Source organism: Spinacia oleracea, chromosome 1 (assembly GCF_020520425.1).
Source record: "Spinacia oleracea cultivar Varoflay chromosome 1, BTI_SOV_V1, whole genome shotgun sequence".
In the NCBI taxonomy this organism is placed as follows: domain Eukaryota; kingdom Viridiplantae; phylum Streptophyta; class Magnoliopsida; order Caryophyllales; family Amaranthaceae; genus Spinacia; species Spinacia oleracea.
This window is the reverse complement of record NC_079487.1, coordinates 115,741,873-115,766,784: the sequence shown is the minus strand read 5'-3', so window position 1 is coordinate 115,766,784 and position 24,912 is coordinate 115,741,873. Positions and strand designations below refer to the sequence as shown.

General features: G+C 37.7%; 3 protein-coding genes across 8 annotated transcripts; 2 read left to right on the top strand and 1 right to left on the bottom strand.

The window, feature by feature from the left end:
• Window positions 1-524: 524 nt before the first annotated feature.
• Window positions 525-9,823, top strand: LOC110801629 (uncharacterized). Its single transcript, XM_022006998.2, has 5 exons — window positions 525-724; window positions 2,291-3,195; window positions 7,417-7,617; window positions 8,750-8,945; window positions 9,395-9,823. Exons 2-5 carry the CDS (start codon window positions 2,338-2,340, stop codon window positions 9,577-9,579), a joined length of 1,440 nt encoding a protein of 479 aa, XP_021862690.1. The 5' UTR covers window positions 525-724; window positions 2,291-2,337; the 3' UTR covers window positions 9,580-9,823.
• Window positions 9,824-10,343: 520 nt separating this feature from the next.
• LOC110801631 (protein PAM68, chloroplastic) lies at window positions 10,344-23,342 on the top strand. 6 transcript variants are annotated; one of them, XM_022007002.2, is made up of 2 exons: window positions 10,344-11,054; window positions 22,387-22,405. In XM_022007002.2, exon 1 carries the CDS (start codon window positions 10,438-10,440, stop codon window positions 11,044-11,046), a length of 609 nt encoding a protein of 202 aa, XP_021862694.2. In that variant the 5' UTR covers window positions 10,344-10,437; the 3' UTR covers window positions 11,047-11,054; window positions 22,387-22,405. The 6 variants fall into 6 exon arrangements, with proteins under 6 accessions (XP_021862694.2, XP_021862693.2, XP_021862692.2 ...); XM_022007001.2 differs by having other exon boundaries at window positions 22,383-22,405; XM_022007000.2 differs by lacking the exon at window positions 22,387-22,405 and adding an exon at window positions 22,356-22,375.
• Window positions 22,186-24,621, bottom strand: LOC110801628 (LEAF RUST 10 DISEASE-RESISTANCE LOCUS RECEPTOR-LIKE PROTEIN KINASE-like 2.5). Its single transcript, XM_022006997.2, has 3 exons — window positions 23,837-24,621; window positions 23,543-23,590; window positions 22,186-23,457 (listed from the first exon to the last, which is right to left on the bottom strand). Exons 1-3 carry the CDS (start codon window positions 24,567-24,569, stop codon window positions 22,379-22,381), a joined length of 1,860 nt encoding a protein of 619 aa, XP_021862689.2. The 5' UTR covers window positions 24,570-24,621; the 3' UTR covers window positions 22,186-22,378.
• Window positions 24,622-24,912: the final 291 nt, after the last annotated feature.

Below are 24,912 nucleotides of genomic sequence, written 5' to 3'. Positions count from 1 at the left end.
GGATTCGGGTTTAATTGGGTATATTATATCTCGGGTGACTTTCGTTTATTAAGTTAACTCGAGTTGAGTAATTTTTGGATATCAGATTAAATCGGGTTGGATTGACAACAATTCAGTTGAATTCGTTTTCGGGTCGATGTTGGTCGGGTTAAATCGGTTATCGGGCTTTATTGGGTCGGGTTCATTGTTGTTTTTATCGGGTAAAATCGGTTTTCAGATTGGTATCGGATCGGGTGTGGTGTGGGTATGGTTCAATTAAAAGTTATCAGATGCAAATCGGGTTACATGTCTCCTTGGGTCGCTAGTGGTTCGGGTTCGCATCTTGAATTCACCGGTTATATCGGATTTCGAGTCAACAACGAATCGTTCTGGTCGATTCTGTGATCACTCTTTCTCTGATATATTCGATTCGAATATCTATTAGTTTCAGCCAATTTCTTGAGTCGGATCACTCTTTGACAACGCTATTTATACAATTATACAATACGAAGCCTGGGCCTAGGCCCGAAAGAATACGAGTGTTTGGCAACCAAGTTACGGTACCTCTTTCTTAAAACGGCAACAAATCAACCATAGCTTTATCCTCTTCTCATCTCATTCTCATCATCGTCAATCAGCTTATCGTATTCGAATATCTAGCGAAATTAACTACAAATTAGGGTTTAAGGTTTGCTAATTGAAGAAATTAACAATCACCTGCACTGAAGAATAGCTCTTGAATTTGGTAAGTGAGTAGTAATTTCGGATTATTCCCGTGTTTATTATTTTTCATGAACTAGGGAATCCCTTGCAATTGGATTAGGTTAAAAGGCGGACGACTAACAAAAATCGAGAACTTCAAAATTCTGTTGTTTCCAGTGCGAATTAGTGGATTTTTGTGAAATTCTATGATTGGGGATTTCCCAGAATTTACCTGCCTTCGTAACAATTTTGTTTAGAATCCAATTTTTTTGAGTAGTTAGAATTTATGCATAATTGAATTCGATTTATGTTTTATTGTTTTCATACGCAATCCTAAATTATTGAATTTGATTTATGTGAACTTAGAATTGATTTCTAATACTGGAATTCGATATAGGGAGTTGGCATGATTTGTTTTTTAATTGTAATGATTTGTATTTGGCGATGATCACCGAGCAATTCAAAGCTATTATGAATTTCTACCTATTAGTTGTTGCTATTGTTTCTTATCAATTGCTTTTTTTTTATGTAAAATATTGTACTATTGTTATTGAAGAGCATGTGAATATGTTTTTCCTGAATTTGGCAAAAGACTTTCAAAGATATTGTTTTTGCTGAATCCATGTTATGCATTTGTGACTTGATGGGTTGCGTTGCCGCTAAGTAATAGGGTTTAAACCTGTGGGGGGAGGAATGGAGGATATACTAAAATTCCAGAGTAAGGATAGGTTGAGAAAAGGTCAAATGGAATGGATTTTATTTTGAGAACTGAACAGTTGATTAAGGAGTCTAGTCATTTATCCGGTTTCCATTCGCTTGTAATTCTCTCTTGTCTCATTTAGTTGAGACTCGAGAGCAGTGTCTGGAGTAATCTTGTCTTGCTGAGCCTTTTTTCCTGATGTGTAAACGTTTTTATGAAAAATAACTATTAATCTGAGTATCATAGATGTCCATTTCCGGTGGAGCCAAAGATTCATTTGTTCTTTTGGTTGTGGGATGTAATGGACTAAATCAAAATGGCTCTAAAACCTTCGCTTCTGTTCCATGAAGGATGGTCGTCCCGTTGTCATTCCGTTATCGCTTTTGGGTCAATTAGAAACAACCTCTCTGCAATTGCAGGTGTAAGGTTGCGTACACCCGATACCCCCTTACCCTGCTTCTTGCGGGAGCCTCTTTGAGGCAATGGGGTAATGATAATGAATGAAATCTGAGTATCATAGCTGCTCGTGCACATTATATTTTTCTTTTTTGGGTTGAGGGTATTAGTTTGGCTTTCTGCAGTATTTCTTACAGAATGAAGTCTCATTTGTAGCTAATCTACTACTACAGCGATAAATTCTCAAGTAGGTCACTCTCTAGTCCATATAGTTTTGAGAAACTGGTTCGTCCATTGTTCCCTGGTCTATACACATTGAAAAATATGAAGTGGTATGCAACACTTTTTGGAGCTTGACATAGAGTGTTGTTTGTCCTTGCATATTGTTCCTGCACCTATTCCATTATTTTTTCTTATAGTTTTGTAAGTTTAGTTTAAGGAAGTCTGTCATGAATATCGTGATGTGTACTTGATTTTCTCATGGTTCTTGTGGTTTTTCTCTTTGCGTTGTAGGACAAAGAAGCTGCTTTTCTAGTCAATATCCTTATGTAGAATAGTGTATGACTATGTCTGGAAAAAGTGTTTCTTACGCTTCACTCAGTAACGTGGGAAAGGAGGAGAAAAAAGTTCACTATGATGATGACGATGACTATGTTGATTCTGCGTGGACTATGTCAGAAACTGACACCTGCCCTTCGGCATCTCAGTTAGTGAAAGGTGCTTTATATCCTTACCTTGGTGATTTTGAAGATTATAATGACGGGGGATACGATTCAAGTGAGGAGCCTCCAAATTTCTCACAACTAAATAGAACTCCAGATGTGAACTTGAAAAATGTGTTGGCTGGGATATTTGCTATTGTGACTGGACAGAACAAGGTTGAAACTAACGGTCAACAGTTCCCCACTTCTGATGTTTCTTTCCTGGGATCTGGAAAGAATGGTGATACCGTCTTGCATTCATCCGTTTATATTCCCAGTGCTCCACCTCTTCTTGAGGCTAGTGGGTGTAATTATAATGTTTATAAAGATATTTTAGAAGCTGAACCTCCAGAATGGCTGCCAGATAGCTATACTTCAGTCTGCATGCAGTGTACTGCTCCATTCACTGCAGTTACTCGTGGACGACATCACTGTCGGTTTTGTGGAGGCATATTTTGTCGGGTATGCACCAGGGGGAGGTGTTTGCTTCCTGTTAAATTTAGGGAGCGGAACCCACAGAGAGTTTGTGACCCCTGCTATGACAGGCTGGACCCTTTGCAAGGGGTACTAGTGAACACCATCAGCAATGCTGTGCAGGTTGCAAAGCATGATGTGTCCGATTGGACATGTGCAAGAGGGTGGTTGAATCTTCCTGTTGGTCTTTCCATGGAGCATGAGATCTACAAAGCATCTGTCACACTAAGGAGCTACAGTCAGGTACAATTATGCATGCATTCTTATGTTCATATTTCGTTTTCCCTGATGAGTTTAGTAGATTCTATGATCGATCTGCATAACCAATGTATGTATTGTAATGTAAAAATTTATTGGCTGATACTATAGATGTATAGATTTACAGAATAAACTATATATACAGTTACACTGGTGTGGGAAATGTTGGGTTTTGTTTTAGTTTAAACTAGCTCTCACAGGACCTTGCGAACGGCTGGCTTCTTGTTGCTGGAAAGTATATACTGAGGTACCATAAAGTCTGGCGTATTGTTACGCTAATCTGAACTAGTGTTAAAGGGTTATCAACTTATCATATTGTCAACTACCCACTCCTTCCCTTAATACTCGCCCCGGTTTGACCGGCGCAGATTTTTAGGCAATTTAATTGACTTATTAATTTATTAGGTGGTAGTTGATAGTGGGGTATTTTTGTAATATAGTTAGTGGGAAATGTGTCAAACTCTTTTGAGGGGGAGTGAGGGGTTGATATTAGTAAAAGTATGCCATTTATAGATCATGGCGAGTATTAAGGGACGCCTTTATAAGGAAAGCGGGGCGAGGATTAAAGGATGGAGAGAGTGCTTAATTTAGTCTTAAGAGGTTTGGACTTTGGAGTTTAGAGTGAGGCTGTACTCATTCAGACCTCCAGAGACCTAGGCACTGTTTGGCCAAGCTTCTGGAAAACAACTTCGGTTTCCTAGCACTACTTTTCCAGAAATAGTTTCTAGAGAAACATTTCCAAAAAGTAGATGTGTTTGGCAATTATTAGAATTAATTCTGAGAAATAGAAATAATTTTAGCTTGTTTGGCTCATTAGTTAAATAGAGTTTCTGAATCTGGATTGACTAAAAATAACACAACCCACTCAACTAATTGAAGGATCTATAAAATTAATTTTTTTTATATCTAAAAAGACCCCCTAAAAGAAAGAAAAAATGACTAGCTGTTGACACATACTGACATCAATGTTTCCAAGAGTAATTTATAGTATAAAAAATTGTAACACCCACATATTTGTGAAAAGTGAAGCATAAACCTAGAAATTGTTTGTTGTTCTGGAAAATCTCAAATTCTCAACTGTGTGTGAGTATGCAATTCAAATTTAATGTCCAAACCTTCAAATTCAAAAGCTAAAATCATCCAAGATGACTAATCCAATAATATCCTAATGCCTCTTCAACAACAAACTTTGTAGTAAAAAAAATCTCTCTCTCTAAGAAAATCTCTCCCCTCTCTCTAAGAAAATCTCAAAAACTTCAAACCCTAGATCTACTTGCTTGTCGGCGGCCTGAGTTCGCCGCTCAACTCGGGTCGCCGGCGAGCTTAGTAGTTCGGCCCCTGGTGTTAGAGTTTCCGTAGATCGTCCTTGTTCTCTCGGTAGGGAAGGTGCAAGAGGAGCCAAGCCGTAGCTTCTACCTCCTTTTAGGCCGTCGCCCTTCTCGCCGGGTCTAGTCTAGATTAATTCGTGGTGTTTATAGATCGGGTCACCGGAGTATTTACCAAGCAAAACTTCTGAAGTGTGTGCTAGGAGGTTAATCGGACGGGTCAAGGACTCATCTTGAGCGGCTCTTCCAACCCTTCTCTAATCGGCGCCGCCATGGTCGGTAAGGTGTCTTTTTAGGGTTAGGGTTTCTGTTGAATTTGGAATTGTTGGTTAGGATTGTTGTTCTTTTCGTAGTTTTTGGGTTGTTTTGTGGGTTTCTTGGCTTATTTTTCCCAAACCCTTTTAATCGCCGCCGCCTTGTTTGTGTCGGACCACCCCGATCTGGCCGGTAAAGGTAATCGCCGCCGTCTTGTAGTGTCGAACCACCCCGATCTTGACGGTAAAGGTAATTGTCGCCGTCTTGTAGTGTCGAAATACCCGACCTTGGCGGTAAAGGTAAAGGTTTTTAGGGTTTAAGTGAATTGAGTTTGATTTTGCCAATTGTGTGTGTGCCCGTACCTCCTTCACTTTAACTTGGTAGTATTGTATCGTGTGATTTCTTTGTTTTGGGTAGTATGAGTTGTTTTCTTCTAGATTTTGTAAGTTGTTTCTATGAGGTTGTTGGGTGTGGTGTTCAATTGAGTTTTTTGATGTTAATTGGATGTATCTTAAGCATATATTCAGTTTGGAGATGGTTTTACCCCTTTAAGGTAGTTCAAATGTGGGGGTTAGTTGTTGTGTGTGGGGTGTTAATGTGTGGACAACTGAGTGTCCCTTCCACCAAGGCTGATGTTGAAAAACTAGAGGTGATCTCAATGGGGTTTGGTTGTGGGCTTGGGGTTGTTTGTCTTAGTTGTTTGGTTAGGGAAGGAGTAATGAGTATTGGGAAGGTTCGGTGTCCTCGGGTTTGGGTTGTCGTGTGGTCGTGGAGGGTAACTTTTGTTATTTCTCCTTTTAGGTTAGCGTTGAGAGTTGTTCTTAGCGCTTTCAAAAATCATTATCCGAGCGCTGCTCTTTATAGCATGCTAAACAAGTTGTGTTTAGACGCTTGTGAGAAATACACAAGGTCTATTAACCTACCCCGTAACATTGTTTCTTTTTCGCTCCTTTCCTTGTTTCCCAAGTTCTACAGGTACTTTCATGAGACTCTTAGTGGTAATTGGCCTCTCATCGGAACCATTTTCTATAAAGAAGACTCAGCCACATTGTGCTTTGGTACGATATCATCGTGTTGGTGTACTCAAGGCATTTCCAACAATCATGATGCAAAACAAGAAGAGAATGCTGCCCTTTCTTTGTCCAATCTTGAACATTTTGTTGGTTTACGTTATGTAATGGCCTATAAAGGTCTTAATGTAGTTTTAGTATGTAGTTCGTAGTTCTGTAATAACTTTTTATTTATGCAAAATGAGCCTATGTCAAAAAAAAAAAAAAAAAAAAACAAAATAAAGTACCCACTTCAAATTCCCAAACAATTGTAAATCCATCTCCAACCCACTATTGCACTTTGAACCCCAATACTTTTACTTGGTTGATATTTTTTGGCAAATAAAAGAAAAAATGGGAAGTTATAATAGTTTTGTGGGTCTGATGAGAGTTGAGAAAATCCTGCTACAAAATCTGGGTTATGTGAAAGAGTTATTTGTTAATGTAGGTCAGTTTATGAGATCTACAAATTTTTTATGGAGGTCAGAGGACGTGAGCTTAAGTGGATGGGGTAAGCAGGGGACAATGTATAAAAAGGCTCAAGGCGCAACAAGGCGATTTGGAGTTCCCAGCGCCGCGCCTCGGTGCGCCTCATTGAAGTGAGGCGCCCTAATAAAAAGCAAAAAAAAGGTGAAAAAATGGTGTGTGCCTTGATAGGTGCGCCTCAAAGTGCGCCTTAGGTGCGCCTCATCGAAATCGCCTCGCCTAGACAATAAAAGGCGCTGGCTCCAATCGCCTTGCGCCTTAGAGCCTAGGCGCGCCTTTTTATACACTGGCAGGGGAGACTGAAGATCCATGGAAGAGATGAAGAGAATATATTAATGGCTACTGAGAGAAAAAAGTGAGGAGGGAGAAAGGAGGGAGACGGCTTTTTTAGATAGGATATGCGAGCCTTTCTCTAAAAACATGAGGGTATTATTTTCCGGTTAAATGTTTCATTAAATGAATATTTTAGCTTCGCAAGAAACAGTTTTCAGAAGCGTCAATTGGGGCTTCTCCTTTTAATCCTCCCATAAGCTATTTTTGGACCATTTGGGCTTCTAGCAAATTGTTTCTATTTCTTTATTTCAGCTTCTCAGGTTGAGAATACTTTCTAGAGCTTGGCCAAACACTACATTAGTTAGTCCCGGCATCTTTTTTTGTTGTCATTATTATTTCACCCTCACCTGGAAATTTGGCGTACTGGAATTTGAACGGTGTCTAGTTTCTATTTTGTGTGTGGTGTGCGCCAGGAGGGGGGGGGGGATGGGGGATGATTACCTAATGAATTTCAGGCTTTTAAGTAATTTGCGTGAGGTTTGGGGGGGGGGGGTGATTACCTTATGAATGCCAGGCTTTTAGATAATTCGTTTATTTTTCTCTTCAAAGTGCATTATTGTCGAACCCCATAATTTTGTAACTGTATATTAGATCATAACAGGGCTACATTGCCATGTCTTCGTTCATTTCTGTAAATAATAGTGTGTTATTTTTAAGTTCTTTCTTCTTACCACTGTTTTCACCTTTCCCTTACTAATATGTGTTTAATAAACTGCAGTTATAGTCTGACTTTGTAATAATCATGCCGTGCTGCGCAGGTTGCAAGATTGAATCCCGAGAGATCTATACCTTCAGCAATTCTTAAAGGAGCTAAAGGCCTGGCAATTTTAACTGTTGCCAAAGCGGGTGCTGTAATTGCTTATAAGATGGGCACTGGTCTTGTAGTTGCTCGAAGAATGGATGGCACATGGTCTGCTCCATCTGCAATTGCTTCAGTTGGCCTGGGATGGGGCGTTCAGGTAGGGATAATTGATATATTAAGTATGAATAGCACTATAGTAGTCATATACATGTCATTTTTCGGTGCAATTTTTTCCTGCCAAAAACGTATTCCTAAAATATATCTTATTTATTTATTTACTATCATTTCTTATAAATGGTTTATATATGGAAAAGAAATATTGGATTATAAAATATGAAAATAATAGATACCACATAATAATAATTTGTTAAAAATCATTTTGGAAATATTATAGTCAAATCGGTATATCATAAGTGAAAATTATATTTTCTTAATATTTTGATCAAATTACCCATATTAAGCATATAAAATATGTAATGTATAGTAGGAAGAAAAATTTATATTAGATAATTAAATGAGTATGTTCAAGATTTGTCGATTACACATGAGTTTTTGGGGAGAAACAATTTATTAAAAATATGGTTAAACAATAATTTCAGAATAACCGTGCGTGCACGGGATATAATCTAGTTAAGCTATAAGTTTGTTCTGAATGATGTATGATAAGGGACGGCTTTTTTGGTGTGTTTTTCTTCATGTCACTAATGTAGTCTCTGGAGTCTGGACTAAACTTCTAAATTTAAGCTTGGGAAACTGATGAGTATATTTGAGGATCATAAATCTTGAAACCCATAGCTGTTTATCCCAAGCCTGTGACCACCAAATATGTAACTGATTGTGTGTTAGCCATAGGCATAGGGTAACGTCATTATGTTACTTCCGCGTAATATGTTGCTCAACTGGAAAAATCATGATTTGCTGCTTGTAGAATACCTCCACCTGCTCACATCAGTAAGGAAACTGACATTTTTTTTGCTGCCAATAATGAAGTCCCAAATCCCATCATCTGCTGCTTTGTAAGAAATCAATTGCACAAGTTGGTGGCTATATATGGTGTCTATTTTAAACTTGTGTACCAAATTTTTTATTTTGACATTTGAGTTGGATAATGTTTACTGTTTGCCTTGCCATAATTTCTTGTGTGAAAGAGGTTAAACTTTTTTCTGATGCTCTTATAGTGTAATTTTTTTTTTTTTTTTATCATAATTTTATATATGATGTTTACTGTCATTCCACTTAGCTGTATACAGTGGTGATCATCTTATAATGCTTTTTATTTTGGTCAACAGATTGGGGGTGAGCTAACTGATTTCATAGTTGTGCTTCATGATTACAAAGCTGTAAAGACATTCTGTAGTCGCATGCATTTTTCTCTTGGGGCTGGTTGTAGTGCTGCAGCTGGTCCTGTTGGAAGAGTGCTTGAAGCAGACCTCCGAGCAGGGGATAGAGGATCTGGTGTGTGCTACTCCTATAGTTGTAGCAAAGGTATGCTTTTTCTAATGGATCTGTACCGATTCATTAAACATTTAAGTATTGGTTCAAACTGAAAAGCATAGAGCACACTAATCCAATGATGCATTAGGGAACCTTCGTTGAAGACTTAGATACTAAGTCATCACCAATATTGATTATGCTTCCACTAGTTCTTTCTCTCTTTTGGTCACGAAATAGTGAAATAGAACTTGACTGCCTTGTTCTCTTCCTATCCTCTTACTGATATTGATCAAAGTTGATTTATGCTGAATAAAATTGATATTAATAGTCAAAACTGAGTTTTGCTGGTTCCAGTCTACTTCCAAAAAGGGAACTTTGAGAATCTTTTCTGTCTTTTAACCTTCAGATTTTATGTTCTCCTAATGGAGTAAGCAATTCAATGATTTTACCAAGAATATGAAAATGTGATGGCTTATGGGGGTTTAAATTGGATGTTGCAGGGGCGTTTTTGGGCGTATCATTGGAAGGGAATGTTGTCTCAACAAGGATAGACACAAATCTACGCTTCTATGGTGACCCTTATCTCACAGCAGCTGATATTTTGATTGGGACAGTGGATAGACCGAAGGCTGCAGAGCCGTTGTATGCTGCTCTTGAAGACCTTTACTCCAAAATCCAACATTAGACCTGTTGTTTGGATGTAATTTATCCTAATCTCACCTCCCATGTATAATTTGTACATAGTTTTTATTGATTACAGATTTACAGTATTTTACATCTTAATTTTATCTGATAGGCGCCCCATACAGTAAATAAGGGAGTGTTGTATTTGTTTGAATTGTGTAAATGATATTAGGTGTTAATTTCTTTTGCAACACTGCTGTGTAAATATTCTTTTGGTGATTCTAAAATACAGAATCATTGCTTAATCTGTTGATATCTGTTCTCTGGATATATATTTTAGGATTACGGCCAAAGAACGCTGTAGAAACGAATATGGCCTAATAGGTCATTATTTGTAAGGGGAGTTATTTATCTTTGCCAGAGCTAAATGAACCGTATATTTTTCAAAGAACTGTGGGAACTTGATAAGATATGAATGCCAGTGAACAAAATATTGGATAAATGGTTCACAAAAACTAAAACTGTTTAACAAACACCAAAAATATTAAATAAATTGAATAATCTTTACTAGAATTTTGCCATTTACGTTCACACACCATCTGAAAAAAATGTTCGCCTCTGGATCACTGGTATACAATTTTATCCCAAAAGCTCTTACATAAATATTCGAAATTTTTCAAACCTATCGATCCTATTAGGGACACTTTGAGATAGGATACGTGACCGTATGAGGTATGATATAGGCTGCAATGCCACTTTATCTTACCTACAAAAAAAAAAAATAAAAAAAAATAGGATTCATAAGGTACTTGATCAAATTCCAATTAGACCCCTCAAATGGGATAAGCTTTTTAATTTTTCTCATCACCACCCATATTCTCACACCCACAAGTTCAGAGGAGCTTCAGCAAAAAAAAAAATGGAGTCCTGCTCTTTTCAAAGAGCTCCGACATTAATTTGCCCAAGTACATCAACATCCACCACCAAACTCAGTTCCCGAATACCATTTCCCACCTCAAAAACCCACCAAAACCACCTTTCTCTCTCTTCAAAAACCACCCACCTTAACGCCACTCTCAGAAATCCAAAGGGGTTTGGTGCCCCAAACAAAAAGATAAAAAAAACTCCCAAAAAATTCAACAACGAAGATGAAGAAGATGAAGATGATGATGATTATGAAGAAGAAGACAAAGAAGAAGGGATAATCCCAGAAATAGTGACAAACAGAATGATTAAAAGGATGGCATTTTCAGTTGGGATACCTCTGTCAATTGGGTTAGCATTTTTCCCATTCTTTTATTACTTAAAAAAAGGGTTAAGTATTGATGTGCCAACTTGGGTACCCTTCATAGTGTCCTTTATCTTCTTTGGGACTGCCCTTTTAGGGGTTAGTTATGGGATTGTGTCCTCTAGTTGGGATCCTTTAAGGGAAGGTTCTTTCTATGGTTGGCAAGAAGCTCAAAAGAATTGGCCTGTTTTCTGGCAATCTCTTAGGGGTGGTAATGGTGCTGATTCTTCTAAGAAATAATATTACTGGTAATTATGCTTTTTACCAATTTGTGTACTTACTGAAAGTTGCTTCTCTGAAATTGGTTTCACTTTTTTGGTTCAATTGCAATTGTTATGAATATATTATGCTTTTGAAAACTTGTTGGTTCATTGGTGATTGCATTAACTGGACCTGTCAAGACTCGACTTGATAACTCGACTAGTATCTTCTTGAAAATTCGGAGTCTTGGCCGGACAAGACTGTTTAATCGTGAACCTAAATTTTAGAAACTAGCCAACCTTTAAAGAAGTCTCTAAACTATTAGCTTTAGCCATGGAGACATTTGTTAAATATTGCTCGATATGCCCTCATTTTCTGCTGCTTGGCATTTGGCATTGACAATATAGGTCTTTAAAATGCTTTAAGCACTTCAAGGAAATTACTGGAATCTGAAACTTGATGCAAGAGTTGGCAACATGAATTGAATATTTGCTGACTATTTTATGAAGAAAAAAAATCTGAAAATAGAGGCAAACAATGCAAAGTAAGGGTCTCTTAGATAGTTAGATGTGTTATGACTCTTGAGAGTGTAGTCCTAGTTAAAGAAATTCGTTGTAAGACCAAAGGAGAACCAAACGAAGGAAAATGTGAGATTTATAGAGATTCAAATGTTCCTGTGAGCATTCTAGTCATAGTTGGTCGACAAAATGGATTGGTTTGTAAGCACCAAATGCTCACCAAAACCATTTTCCTTCGAAGCCAATAATGCCTTATGTAAGAGCATTAGATTGTGACAGATTCTTCTGAAACTCCACCTAATGAAATCGTGGGCATAGCTAAAGAATTACGTTGAGATTGCAATGGTGAAGCAAAAGAGGGAACAGGTGGAATCTGCAGTTGTTCTAATGTTCCTTCAAGCATTTCGAGTCATAGTTGGCCGAGTTAAAGGATTGGTTTGTATGCACCATAAGCCCACCAAAACCATCTTCCTTCGAAGTGACCCTTGTTCACCATCTTCAATCCCTTGAGGGTCATAGTCATCTTCTTTAACTTGTTCAAGTTGCTTGTATATCCAATCAGAAAAATTCTTCTCACTGTTGTTTTCCACTTGAGCATCAACTTTGTTACTACACCCAACCATTTCTAGAACCAACATACCGTAGCTATATACATCTGATTTATGAGAGACCCCGCCAAAACTCTTGAGGAATACCTCAGGAGCAATGTACCCAATAGTTCCTCTAGCTTCGGACATTGATATAATATTGTCTTTCTGCGGGCATGACTTGGCAAGGCCGAAATCAGAGATCTTTGGGCAAAAATGTTCATCTAATAGAATGTTTTGTGGCTTAATATCAAAGTGTAAAATCCTTGTGTCACAACCACGGTGCAAATACTCTAGTCCTCGTGCAATCCCAGCAGCTATTTCGAACAGTTTTCCCCATGAGAGTGATTGATGATTTTTCTGTCCCCCGTACGTGAATTTTCGAGAGAGCCATTAGGCATGTAATTGTATACAAGGGTGCGTTTCCGACCCATGTAACAAAACCTAGAAGTTTGACAGCATTTACATGGTTGGTGTTTCCAATACTTGCAACTTCATTGAAGAATTCCTCTATACCTCCTTTTGATTTCTTTAGTGTGGGAGTATATGGATATCATTAATTCCTAAATTAATTATATCGAATTTAAGAATTGTGAGAAATGTGAAACGACGAGAGAAATATAAGGAGATAATAGAATGTAATTTCTATTGTTATTGTTTAGTTAATTATAGGAAACAACATTGTCGGTGAAACAATGTAAACCATTGTTTAATTAGTTTTCTAATTCATTACAAATGTGTAGAAGTGTAATGTAGGAATCAATACAATTCACATCACAAAAGTTTAGTTTAAGAAAAGATTATTTTTCTTACGTAACATTTATTATTTCCTTCATAAGGGTTGTTTGTTTATCCACAAAATATTATTTATTTGTGAGGTATCGATTTCATATTATCGAGTAGAAGCCAAATTTTCGTTGCGAGCTCTAACAATTGGTATCAGAGCCAAAGTCAAAATATTAAGTGGTTAAATTTTTTATTTTGAAAAATATTTATAATGGCTTGTAGTAGTGGAACGGTAAAAGTTGGGAAATATGAAATTGAAAAGTTCAATGGGAAAAATGATTTTTCCTATTGGAGGATGCAAATGAAAAATTTGCTAATTTCGCAAAAGCTGCACAAAGCGCTAGCGGGAAAAGAACAAAAACCCGGAGATATGAAAGATGAGGATTGGGAAGAGTTAGATCTTAAGCACGAGCAACCATAATCTTGTGCCTTGAGAGGGATGTTGCATTCTTGGTAAATGAAGAAGCAACGACTGCTGGCATATGGGCAAAGTTAGAGACAAATTTCATGACGAAAACTCTAACGAACAAGATCTATTTAAAATCCAAATTGTACACATGCAAGATGGAAAAAGGCGTCTCAATTCGGGAGTATATCATTAAGTTTGATAGGATTATATCAGACTTAAAGGATATAGATGTGAAGATAGAAGAGGAAGACCAAGCGCTATTACATTCATTACCAAAGTCCTATGAAAATCTAGTTCAAACATTGATGCTTGTGGGTGATACTCTAACCATGGATGAAACTAGAACATCACTTTTAGCGGATGATCTTCGAAAGGTTGCTACAAGTGGGATGATGTCTAGCAGTGGAGGAGAATACAGGGAACACGCTCAGGGATTGTTACAATTAGAGGAAGGACTAATGAAAGAGGAAGAGGCAAGGGAGGAAAGTCTAGACCAAAATCTAGACCTCTTGCGGAAAGACCATGTTTCAAATGTGGTGAGTTTGGTCATTTTAAAGTAAATTGCCCAAATAAAAGGGGCTACATTCAAGAGGTCGGACAACAACAACTCCAGAGGAAAACAACAAGAAAAACAAGAGGCAAGTTTTGTCTCAAATGATGAGGAAGATTATTGTTACTCCGTTTCAGAACAATGTACTGAAATATCTGGTAAGTGGATGCTTCATTCAGGAGCATCACACCATATGTGCCCAAACAGAAAGCGGTTTACAACTTATCAAAGTTTGGACGATGGCACGGTTTTGATGGGAAATGATCATGCTTGCAAGACTGTCGGGTTAGGTACTATCCGAATCAAGATGCATGATAGAACAATAATAACCTTGAAGGATGTAAGACACATCCCGGATTTGCGGAAAAACCTTATTTCTCTTGGGTTATTAGAGAAAAATGGTTGCAAAATATCCATGGAAAATGGAGTATTAAAAGTGTTTCGTGGTTTCCTTGGTAGTGATGAAGGGGATTTGTCACGATAATCTTTATCCTCTTTTGGGGACAACAGTTGCAGGTGATTTAGCAGTTGGAATCAGTGGAAGTAAAGACCAAACAGAATGCACTAGGGTATGGCACATGCGCCTTGGGCATATGTCGGAAAAAGGTCTATCATTGCTTTGCGGACAAGGTTTGTTGAAGAACATGAAGAAACCACAAATGGAATTTTGTGAACATTGTGTGTATGGAAAAGCACACAGGGTAAAGTTCTCTACAAGCAAGCACAAAAGTAGAGGGTTGTTAGACTATGTGCATACAGATGTTTGGGGTCCAGCTAAAGTTACTTCCAAGGGTGGTTCTAGGTACTTTGTTACATTTGTTGATGATTTTTCTAGATATGCTTGGATTTACTTTCTCAAGCATAAGAATGAGGTATTCGACATTTTCAAGCGGTGGAGAGCAATGGTTGAGAACATAACAGGTCGAAAGCTTAACCGTAGGTCTGATAATGGTACGGAGTACACAGAGGGAGCTTTCAAGGAGTTATGTGATCAGGAAGGCATTGTGAGACACTGGACAGTCAGAGACACACCACAACAGAATGGAGTCGCGGAAAGACTGAATCGTACACTACTTGAGAAGGCTAGGTGTATGCGCTCTAATTCTGGGTTAGGCAAAGAATGGTGGGCAGAATCGGTTGCTACAGCTTGCTATATAGTGAACCAATCTCCACATTCTTATTTAGATGGTGACATACCTTATAGGGTGTGGTAAGGGGAACATGCAGATTACAAGAAACTTAGAGTCTTTGGTCCACTGCTTATTATCATGTCAAGAATAACAAGCTTGATGAAAGAGCCAAGAAAGCAGTATTCTTGGGGTATCCCAAAGGCGTTAATGGCTATCGTCTTTGGAGTATAGAGGATTCTAAATTTGTAATCAGCAGGGATGTGACATTTGATGAAAGATCTATGATAGCTTTATCCAAAGCTATAGTGCCAAATAATGGTGATGTCGAAACTACTTCAAATACTCAAGTGGTGGAGATAGAATCTAGAGACCAACCAGATTCTAGTCATGTTCAGGTGGAGCATCCTGGTGTTAATCAAATGATGAGGAGGATGATCTTGAACATGAGGAGATTTAGCGGGAAAATGTACATGTGTTACAACAACAACAGCAGGAATCTTTGGCAACCACTAGGACAAAGAGGAGTTATAAATAAGTTCAGAAGTTTGGGTGAGACAAACCTCTGAGGCATTATGAGACCGGGGGTTCAAATTCCTCTTTTCTCGTTTCAATTCCCGGGAGTGAATATAGGACGTGCAGACGGTGCATAAAGTGTGAACATTCAATGGGCAGGTTAACTTGGTAGAATATGCACTCTCGGTGGAGGATGATGAACCGATCACCTTCAAACAAGCTATCAAAGACAAGGATAGAGAGAGTTGGTTGGTTGCTATGGAGGAAGAGATGCAATCTCTTCATAAAAACAAGACATGGGAGGTAGTCTCATTGCCCGTGGGAAAGACTGCTATTGGTTGTAAGTGGGTGTATAAAAGAAAAGAGGATACTTCCAAGACCGATGGTATAAGATATAAGGCTAGGCTAGTGGCTAAGGGATTTGCACAGAAAGAAGGTGTTGATTACCATGAGATATTTTCTCCTATGGTAAAACATACTTCTATTCTGGTGGTATTAAGTCTCGTTGCTCATGATGATCTTGAGCTAGAACAACTTGATATGAAGACAACCTTCTTACACGGTGATTTGGATTATGAAATCTATATGTATCAACCTGAGGAATGCAAGGTTGAGGGTAAAGAGAGTCAGGTATGTCGCTTGAGGAAATCACTTTATGGATTGAAGCAATCTCCACGGCAGTGGTACAAGCGATTTGATTCCTTTATGTTAAAACAAGGGTTTTCTAGAAGTAATTATGATTGTTGTGTATATATTCGTAAACTTCGTGGAGGTGATTATATTTATCTTTTATTGTATGTGGACGACATGCTTATTGCTTCAAAAAGCAAGATGGAGATAAATATTTTAAAAACTCAACTCGGTGAAGAGTTTGAGACAAAAGATTTGGACGCTGCAAAGAAAATACTGGGTATGGAGATCAGAAGAGAGAGAGATCAAATCGAAAATTGTTCTTGAGCCAGAAAGGCTACATTGAGCGGGTTATTGAAAGGTTTGGGATGAAAAGTGCTAAGTCAGTGGTAACTCCATTGGCTCCACATTTTAGACTCTCTGGTAAACAATCTCCCACTACAACCGAAGATAAGGAATACATGGATAATGTACCTTATGCTAGTGCAGTTGGCAGTTTAATGTACGTCATGGTATGTACACGTCCAGATATTTCACAAGCAGTTAGTGTTGTCAGTAGATTCATGGCAAATCCAGGAAAGGCACATCGGTAAGCTGTGAAATGGGTTTTAAGGTACTTAAAAGGTACCGTTGACACGGGTTTGTGCTTTAGTGGAGATACATGTCAGGTAAATGATTTTGTTGATTCTGATTATGCCGGTGATCTAGATAAACGACGATCTACTACTGGTTATGTGTTTAAAATACATGGTGCTCCAGTTAGTTGGCGATCAATGTTACAGGCCACGGTGGCTCTATCTACTACAGAAGCCGAATACTTGGCTATGGCAGAAGGAGTCAAGGAAGCATTGTGGTTGTGGGGACTTCTAGAGGATTTGGGGTTGAAGCAGGAATGTGTGATCTGAGTTGTGATAGCCAAAGTGCAATTCATTTGGCTAAAAATCAGGTTCATCGTGCTCGTACCAAGCATATAGATGTGAGATATCATTTTGTTCGAGATGTCATAGAGAAAGGTAGTATTTCTCTTATGAAGGTGCATACAAATGAGAACCTCGCAGATATGTTAACCAAAGTGGTGTCAGGAAACAAGTTCCAACATTGCTTGGAATTACTAAACAATGTCCCATGTTAGAATTACATGGAAAGATAAAAGGAACTGCGAATGGTTTGATCCCGGTCGAGGGTACGTAGGTAATCATTGTCAACATGGTGCAACCGGATACGATACTGCAATTCGTCCAAAATTTGAATGTTTTCAAATTATGAACGAGGTGGAGAATTGTGGGAGTATATGGATATCATTAATTCCTAAATTAATTATATCTACTTTAAGAATTGTGAGAAATGTGAAACGACGAGAGAAACATAAGGAGATAATATAATGTAATTTCTATTGTTATTGTTTAGTTAATTATATGAAACAAGATTGTCGGTGAAACAATGTAAACCATTGTTTAATTAGTTTTTTAATTCATTATAAATGTGTAGAAGTGTAATGTAGAATTCAATACAATTCACATCACAAAAGTTTAGTTTACCTGATGGTTTTATTGTGGGAAATGATTAAACAAGGAATAATAATGATATAAGAAATTGTTTTTTTGTTTTGGTTTTTTGGTATATATATACAAAACATAACGTTACATTATATAGTAACTCATTATCTATTTAACTAATGGGTTACAATTATTTTGTATATCAATCATTCAATTAATAGCATAACTATATATAGTAAGTGTCAATTTTAACACTCCTCCTTTACACTTAATTCTGGCATTCCAAGCTTGAGTCTTAGTTCTTCTAACTTTTGTTTTGGTAATGCCTTTGGGAATATATCAACGAGTTGCTCTTGTGTAGGGCAATACTCTAAATTTATTTCACCTTCTCTTTGGGATTCTTTCACAAAGTGATACTTGATTTTGAAGTGTTTAGTTCTTTTGTGACATACAAGATTCCTTGCAATAGCAATCGCTGACATGCTGTCACAAAGTAATTTTGTCGGAGTACATTGTTCTTTCCCCATATCTTTGAGCACTTTCCTTAACCAAATTACTTGATTCACAGCTGCACACGCAAGTGTGTACTCTGCTTCAGCTGTTCATTGAGCAACATTATCTTGTTTTTGTGATTGCCATGAGAATATTCCACTTCCTAGAGTAAATGAATAACCTGATGTACTTTTCATATCATCAATAGATCCACCCCAATCACTATCAGAGTACCCAACTAATTCCAAACTTTTAGTTGGTTTGTACTAGATACCTAATTCTTTAGTGCCTTTTAGGTACCTTAAAACTCTCTTTGCAGCGGAATAGTGAAGTCTACTAGGGTTTTGTATAAACCTTGATAAAAAACTTGCAGAAAACATAAGATCAGGTCTTGAAGCTGTGAGATATAACAAGCATCCAATGATACCCCTATAAATGCTAGGATTAGCCTTTTCAGCTCCATCTTCTTTAGAAAGTTTTTCATTTATAGCTAGTGGTGTTGGTATAACTTTGCACTTATCCATCTTGAATTTCTTTAGGATAGCTTCTCCATACTTTCTCTGTGTTATAAAGATGCTTACTATAAATAGCTATGCTATTAATTGAATGATTGATATATAAAATAATTGTAACCCATTAGTTAAATAGATAATGAATTACTATATAATGTAATGTTATGTTTTGTAAATATATACAAAAACAAAAAAAAAACACAATTTCTTATATCATTATTATTCCTTGTTTAATCATTTCCCACAATAAAACCATCAGGTGGTATCAGAGCTACTCCCAGATGTGTGTGAGTATATGGATATCATTAATTCCTAAATTAATTATATCTAATTTAAGAATTGTGAGAAATGTGAAATGACGTGAGAAACATAAGGAGATAATAGAATGTAATTTCTATTGTTATTGTTTAGTTAATTATAGGAAACAAGATTGTCGGTGAAACAATGTAAACCATTGTTTAATTAGTTTTCAAATTCATTATAAATGTGTAGAAGTGTAATGTAGGAATCAATACAATTCACATCACAAAAGTTTAGTTTAAGAAAAGATTATTTTCTTACGTAACATTTATTATTTCCTTCATAAGGGTAGTTTGTTTATCCACAAAATATTATTTATTTGTGAGGTATCGATTTCATATTATCTAGTAGAAGCCAAATTTCCGCTGCGAGCTCTAACATTTAGAATTTTCACTGCCACCAGATGACCATCGTGTAGTTTCCCCTTGTATACAACACCATAACCTCCTTCGCCTAGCTTCTCCTTGAAGGAATTAGTGATTCTCTTCAATTTTGTATAGGTGTACCTCTTTGGACCGGGAGAACCATAACTTTTCAGGAAAGCCTCGACATCTTGCCTCTTTTTGGATGAGAATCTTCGTTTGAAATAAAGGATTAGAAATATTAACATGCCAATTCCTGTACCTAAAAAAGAAGCTGCAGTCATGGGAGAAAATTATTAGAAGGTTTGTCATATATTCTGAGGTCATAAACTCATAATAATTGAGATAAGAAGGTTATCACTTATCAGTGTTTGACAGTGTGTTCATGTTGCAAAACTTGTGGCACAAGACCATTGAACCCACTGGCATATACCAGTATGATGTGGAAGCTCCAATAATTCCTTTAGGTGGCTCAATGTGGTTGTTTTTGGAGTTGGCTTACCTGCCTTCCCCAGTTCCCCTCGGCTCTAAACCCTTGGCTTGGGCCTTGTTGCAGTAGGCTGGATAATGGGGGCTTTCCTGCCTTTGTAACAGAAAATAATGGCAACTGATCACACCAGTTTTTATTTTGGTTTTTCTGTCTTACATTTTCTTCTAGTTCGGGTTGATCGCATGTCTAATTAGCTCTGGTTCAAGGAGCCTAGCCTTCATTCTATGCAAGCTTTAGCTTGACTAACAAGCGAGAAACGTATGGTGAAACTAAATGATTCTGTGCTGTTGTTTCAGTTTCAGTCAGTTGGGTACTCAGGAGTTTCTAGTTAAAAGGCGATATTTAAGGAGTTCAGGGCTAAGGACTGGAGCTTCATTTTGCTGAAATTTTCTACTACTCCCTCCGTCCCGGAATACTCGACCCGGTTTGACCGGCACAGAGTTTAAGGGACTTGGATTGACTTATTTAATTTAATAGGTAGTAGTTGATAGTGGGGTATTATTTTAATGTAGTTAGAGGGAGGTGGGTTAAGAGGTGGGGTTGGGGGAGAGTAGGGGTTGAATTTTTAATTATTTTTTGTATGGAGTAGGGGGTAGGTGGGTTAATAGGGGTGGAGTGAAAAATAATATAATATTGTTAAAATATTTCTATTTTTAGAAACAGGTCAAGTATTAAGGGACGACCAGATAAGGAAAACAAGTCAAGTATTCCGGGACGGAGGGAGTATTTAATGGTATCACCAACTTATTTCTGGAATCATCATATTCTGTAATACAAGTGTGCACACAGAACAAGGGTTACAAATTGCATACCTAATATCACAATGTTTGACTTGGTGAGTTTGTGTTCTCCACTGCTGTACTGAAAATCCAGTTCTGCAAAGCGCTGATAAAGTATAAAACTAATCTTGGGGCTTTAACCATCAATTTAACTTTTGGTTGAGTTGGTCCTTTGACATGGTATCAGAGCCAACGTGACGCAAAGGTCACGGGTTCGAATATCATCCACCCCTCCTTTCAAAGTGGAATATTTCGCGCTAGGTATGAGGAGACCTATGCTGCATCCACACTTCAAGCCCAAAGGGATTTCATGTGAGGGGGCGTGATAGAGTATAAAACTAATCTTGGGGCTTCAACCATCGGCTTAAGCTTTTGGTTGAGTTGGTCCTTTGACAAGTGCATCCAAGATTTCATTAGAGGAAAAGATATGATGATGCATTTTTTGAATTCGGTTTTTTTGTTTATGTTGAAGAATCTGGCAATCTGGGCTAAGGTTGGCAGGTTGCAATAAACTGGTAAGAGTTATGGACTAATGCCCTGTGAATGAGATGTTTAAGTGCACGATTACTGCTATTGAAATCGGCGGGTCTTACTAAAGTTCGAACTGATCAAGAATCAAGTTGCTAGTTTCATCTACTTGACTCGGCCTGGTTCTGGGAGATAGCTACTTTAACTGTCTAAAGGCTCTAATGAGAACTCACTTGAGCCTCTTAGTTTATGTATATGCAAAAAACCATGGACCATTTATGTAACATAGCTGCTAGTGTCCTAGAAGCTGTAGAGTAGCTACATGGAGTATTTCTGACATTGCCATCAGGGCAAAAACAGGAAGTCTTATTATTAGTAAGATTAAACCCACATCTTCCGAATGAATATTCACAGTTAATACATAGTTGTTCTCCCTCCACCTTATTATATCCCACTTGGAACCCTATCCCTAAAACTTGACTCAGACTGCAGTTTCATCAACCGGAACCACAATACTAGCATAACACCCGCTTGAGCCAAGACTATGAGCTCCTAGTTTCGAGTAACCAATAGTCTCACTGGTACCATTGATCCTGCACGTAAACTGACCAGAAACAAGCGCGTTCGGAGGAGGGCATGTATTAGTAGTAGATGGGGATTAACGAGTCAATGTACGTTGTCGAATTGGAGCTTAACTTTGACTGAGAAAGCGACCTTTTTGTCTTAGTAAAGACTTGAACATGAACTCATGCATGATACACCATTGTCCTCTCTCCGTCACTTTAACTTGTAACGTACTGGAAAATTTAAACATCTAGCTAGTAATTTTAATACAGGGAGCGTGCGTGGTAAATTTTTTTCTGGACATCCTGAAATTGTATTCCGTATGTGTGACAGTTGACTGGGGACGTAGAAAGTATATTTTCTAACCAACACTCTTAGTTGATGGCGTATGGTATTGTGTGTGTGGCTTTGTTTTTGTGGTAATTGTCTCTTGCTGCATTATTGTAGGATCATATACACAATCATAATGCATTTTTATTTAGAATCTGTTTTGGTATTTTTTGGATCAGTTATATATACTTGGCATTCTAGCAATAAAACCGTCTTATACTCTTATGGATCGAGCTCTGCCTGCTTTGTTCACATTAGGGGATATGTCTCAATTATTTCCATCAGTAATTGTTCTAAGCAAAACATTGTTCTAATCCTACTGTAATGCAGTAATTGAGCTTTGTGCATCTGCATTAGTGTACAATTAAAAAACCATTGGTATTGCTTGGCCATTGAAATGAAATGATTGTTAGAATGTCATGGAGAATGTAGATGAATTATGTTGATATGATGACCTAGCTAGGAGGAGAAGACAGACATGGCACGGGAGGAATCTGCAGTAACTCGAGGTCTCCTTGGAGCATTTCCACCGCCTTGCTGATTGAAGGCCGGCTTGAGGGATTCGTTTGGATGCACCACAAGCTAACTATAACCATTTTTCTTTGCAGAGCCTTTTCTCCATCATTTGAGATTCCCAGAAGCTCATCTTGGTCTTGATTAAGTTGAAACTGCTTGTATATATAGTGAGGAAAATACAGCTCACTGCTTGTCTTGTCACTTCCAGCAACATTGTTTTTTCTACAACCAACCAAATCTAGAACAAGCATCCCAAAGCTGTAGGCGTCTGATTTGTGGGAAGCACCGCCAAAGCCTCTGCAAAACACTTCAGGAGCTATGTATCCTGGAGTGCCTCTGGTGCCTGACATTGTCATCAAACTCTCTGTTTGTAGACATGGCTTTGCTAACCCAAAATCTGATATTTTCGGACAGAATTTTGCATCAAGAAGTATGTTATGAGGCTTAATGTCGAAATGCAGTATACGTGTCCTACAACCTTGATGCAGGTACTCTAAGCCTCGTCCAATTCCAATTGCAATCTGGAGTAACGTTTCCCATTCTAGTACTGAAGTTTGATTTTGATCACAATATATGTACTTGTCAAGTGATCCATTGGGTAAAAAGTCATAAACCAGAGCTCTTTTTCGTCCTTGGAAGCAGTAACCTAAAAGAGTGACAATGTTTACATGATTAGTCCCGCTAATGCCGGAAACTTCATTAATGAAATCTGCTCCCTTGCAGTTGACATTTTTCAGTAATTTTACTGCAACAACAGAACCATTTTGTAGTTTGCCTTTGTAAACACCACCATACCCGCCTTCACCGAGTTTTTCCTTAAAGCGACTGGTCATTTTCTTTATTTCTCTGTAGGTGTATCTTTTCGGAGCACGTTCTCCATAGCATCTAAGCATAGCTTCCACATCTTGGCAGTCTCTTCTTTCTTCCTTTGTTAAGATGTTAAGTTTTTGTGATACCTTTCTTCTTGTGAAATAAACTAGAGCAACTACAATCATCGCAGATCCTACTACTGAAGAAGCTACAAGCATAACAAAACTAGATTTAATTTAAGACTGATGACAGTACTAATAGCTTATCAAGATAAACTAAGTTTGACGTATCACCTGCTACTATCAGTATAGTCTTCAACTTCTTCTTAGAAAGAGCGGATCCTGAAATAAGAAATCAGATTTATGTGATCATTAGTTATGGCATCATCACGAGGATCAATAATTGCATGCTTCAGGACAACTGCTACCTCAAGCTATTGACAATTTCATAACTAATGATCATGAAAATGGTAATCAAGAAACAGTAAAGCTTTTGGGTATGGAATCACATAAATTATTCAGACAGATCATCAATATAAGGTATTAAAGGTTTAACCAAACATTCAGAAAGGATTCAGGATTTCATACCATTGTTATAACAAGCAAATCTTCTCCGGTTAATATCATACCCACACTCCCCACTTGATGCCCGACAATTATCACATAACTCGTTTTCTGCAATATACTCTAATTCATAGCCAGTGCGAAAGGCCCTCTGTAAACTGGTATAATCTGTTATTTCTTCAACAGATCGATTTAATGGCACGATGATATTGCTATGGCATGGTGTTGGTGGTGCATCATTATCATCAATCATAAAGTAACCTAACGAAAGAGTAGGGTTTATGTTTGAACAATAAAACGGAATATCTGAACTTGTGGGTGTTGCCGGTATATCAGGACGCGTACACTCATAGTAGAGGGTAAAATTGTCAACTACATCGGGGTACCGGTAATGGGTGTAGTTTAAGGTGGTATTGAACAACCTCTCTGGGCAGTAGTTAGTCCAGAAGTCATTACGAGCGACAGAGACCGTTTGTGAACGTGAATCCATCTGTAGAACACGGTATATCTCCGCTGTTGCTGTCACCAAAATCTCGGGAGTATCATATTCTTCACTGCAATCGAGCTGGAAGCCAGGATAACCACAATATGCAGGACGGATTAGTCCATCGTAGAAAGGATAACTTAAACTGACATTTCTACAAACAAAAGTTCCTCTGCAATCTTCATATTCATTAGCCTCAACAGATTTACAGAGTTGGATCAAGAGCAAGATGATGATGAAGAGAAAGAAAGACGATTCAGCAGAGAACATCATCTTTCAGAGAGGGGAAGAGTTTGGTTTTGCTTGCCTTGTTTATTTGATAACTTATTCAAGTAGGGAATGGATACAGTTTATAAAATTAGTTAGTCAATTTACCAAATGAAAAGTCATAAACTTTTTGGAGGAAAAAAAAAAAGTCCTTTAAACTCAAATGATGTGGGAAAAATGTTGAAGGTTTTGACTATTCTAGATATATTATAATTTCAATATTCACACTTGAATAGACATCATATACTCGTAGTTAGGAAGGCGCTTATGTAACTATCCTGAACTTGTTAATATACTGAGTTCAAAAGTTTGACTTCATGGCCAATGCATATATTAATGCATACAACTG

Coding starts and splice junctions, on each gene's coding strand:
- LOC110801629 (XM_022006998.2), top strand. CDS start 2,338: ATGACTATGTCTGGAAAAAGTGTTTCTTACGCTTCACTCAGTAACGTG. Junction 7,618..8,749: donor GCCTGGGATGGGGCGTTCAG/GTAGGGATAATT, acceptor TTTGGTCAACAG/ATTGGGGGTGAGCTAACTGA. Junction 8,946..9,394: donor CTCCTATAGTTGTAGCAAAG/GTATGCTTTTTC, acceptor TGGATGTTGCAG/GGGCGTTTTTGGGCGTATCA.
- LOC110801631 (XM_022006999.2), top strand. CDS start 10,438: ATGGAGTCCTGCTCTTTTCAAAGAGCTCCGACATTAATTTGCCCAAGT.
- LOC110801628 (XM_022006997.2), bottom strand. CDS start 24,569: ATGATGTTCTCTGCTGAATCGTCTTTCTTTCTCTTCATCATCATCTTG. Junction 23,591..23,836: donor ATTTGCTTGTTATAACAATG/GTATGAAATCCT, acceptor TTCTTATTTCAG/GATCCGCTCTTTCTAAGAAG. Junction 23,458..23,542: donor GACTATACTGATAGTAGCAG/GTGATACGTCAA, acceptor TTATGCTTGTAG/CTTCTTCAGTAGTAGGATCT.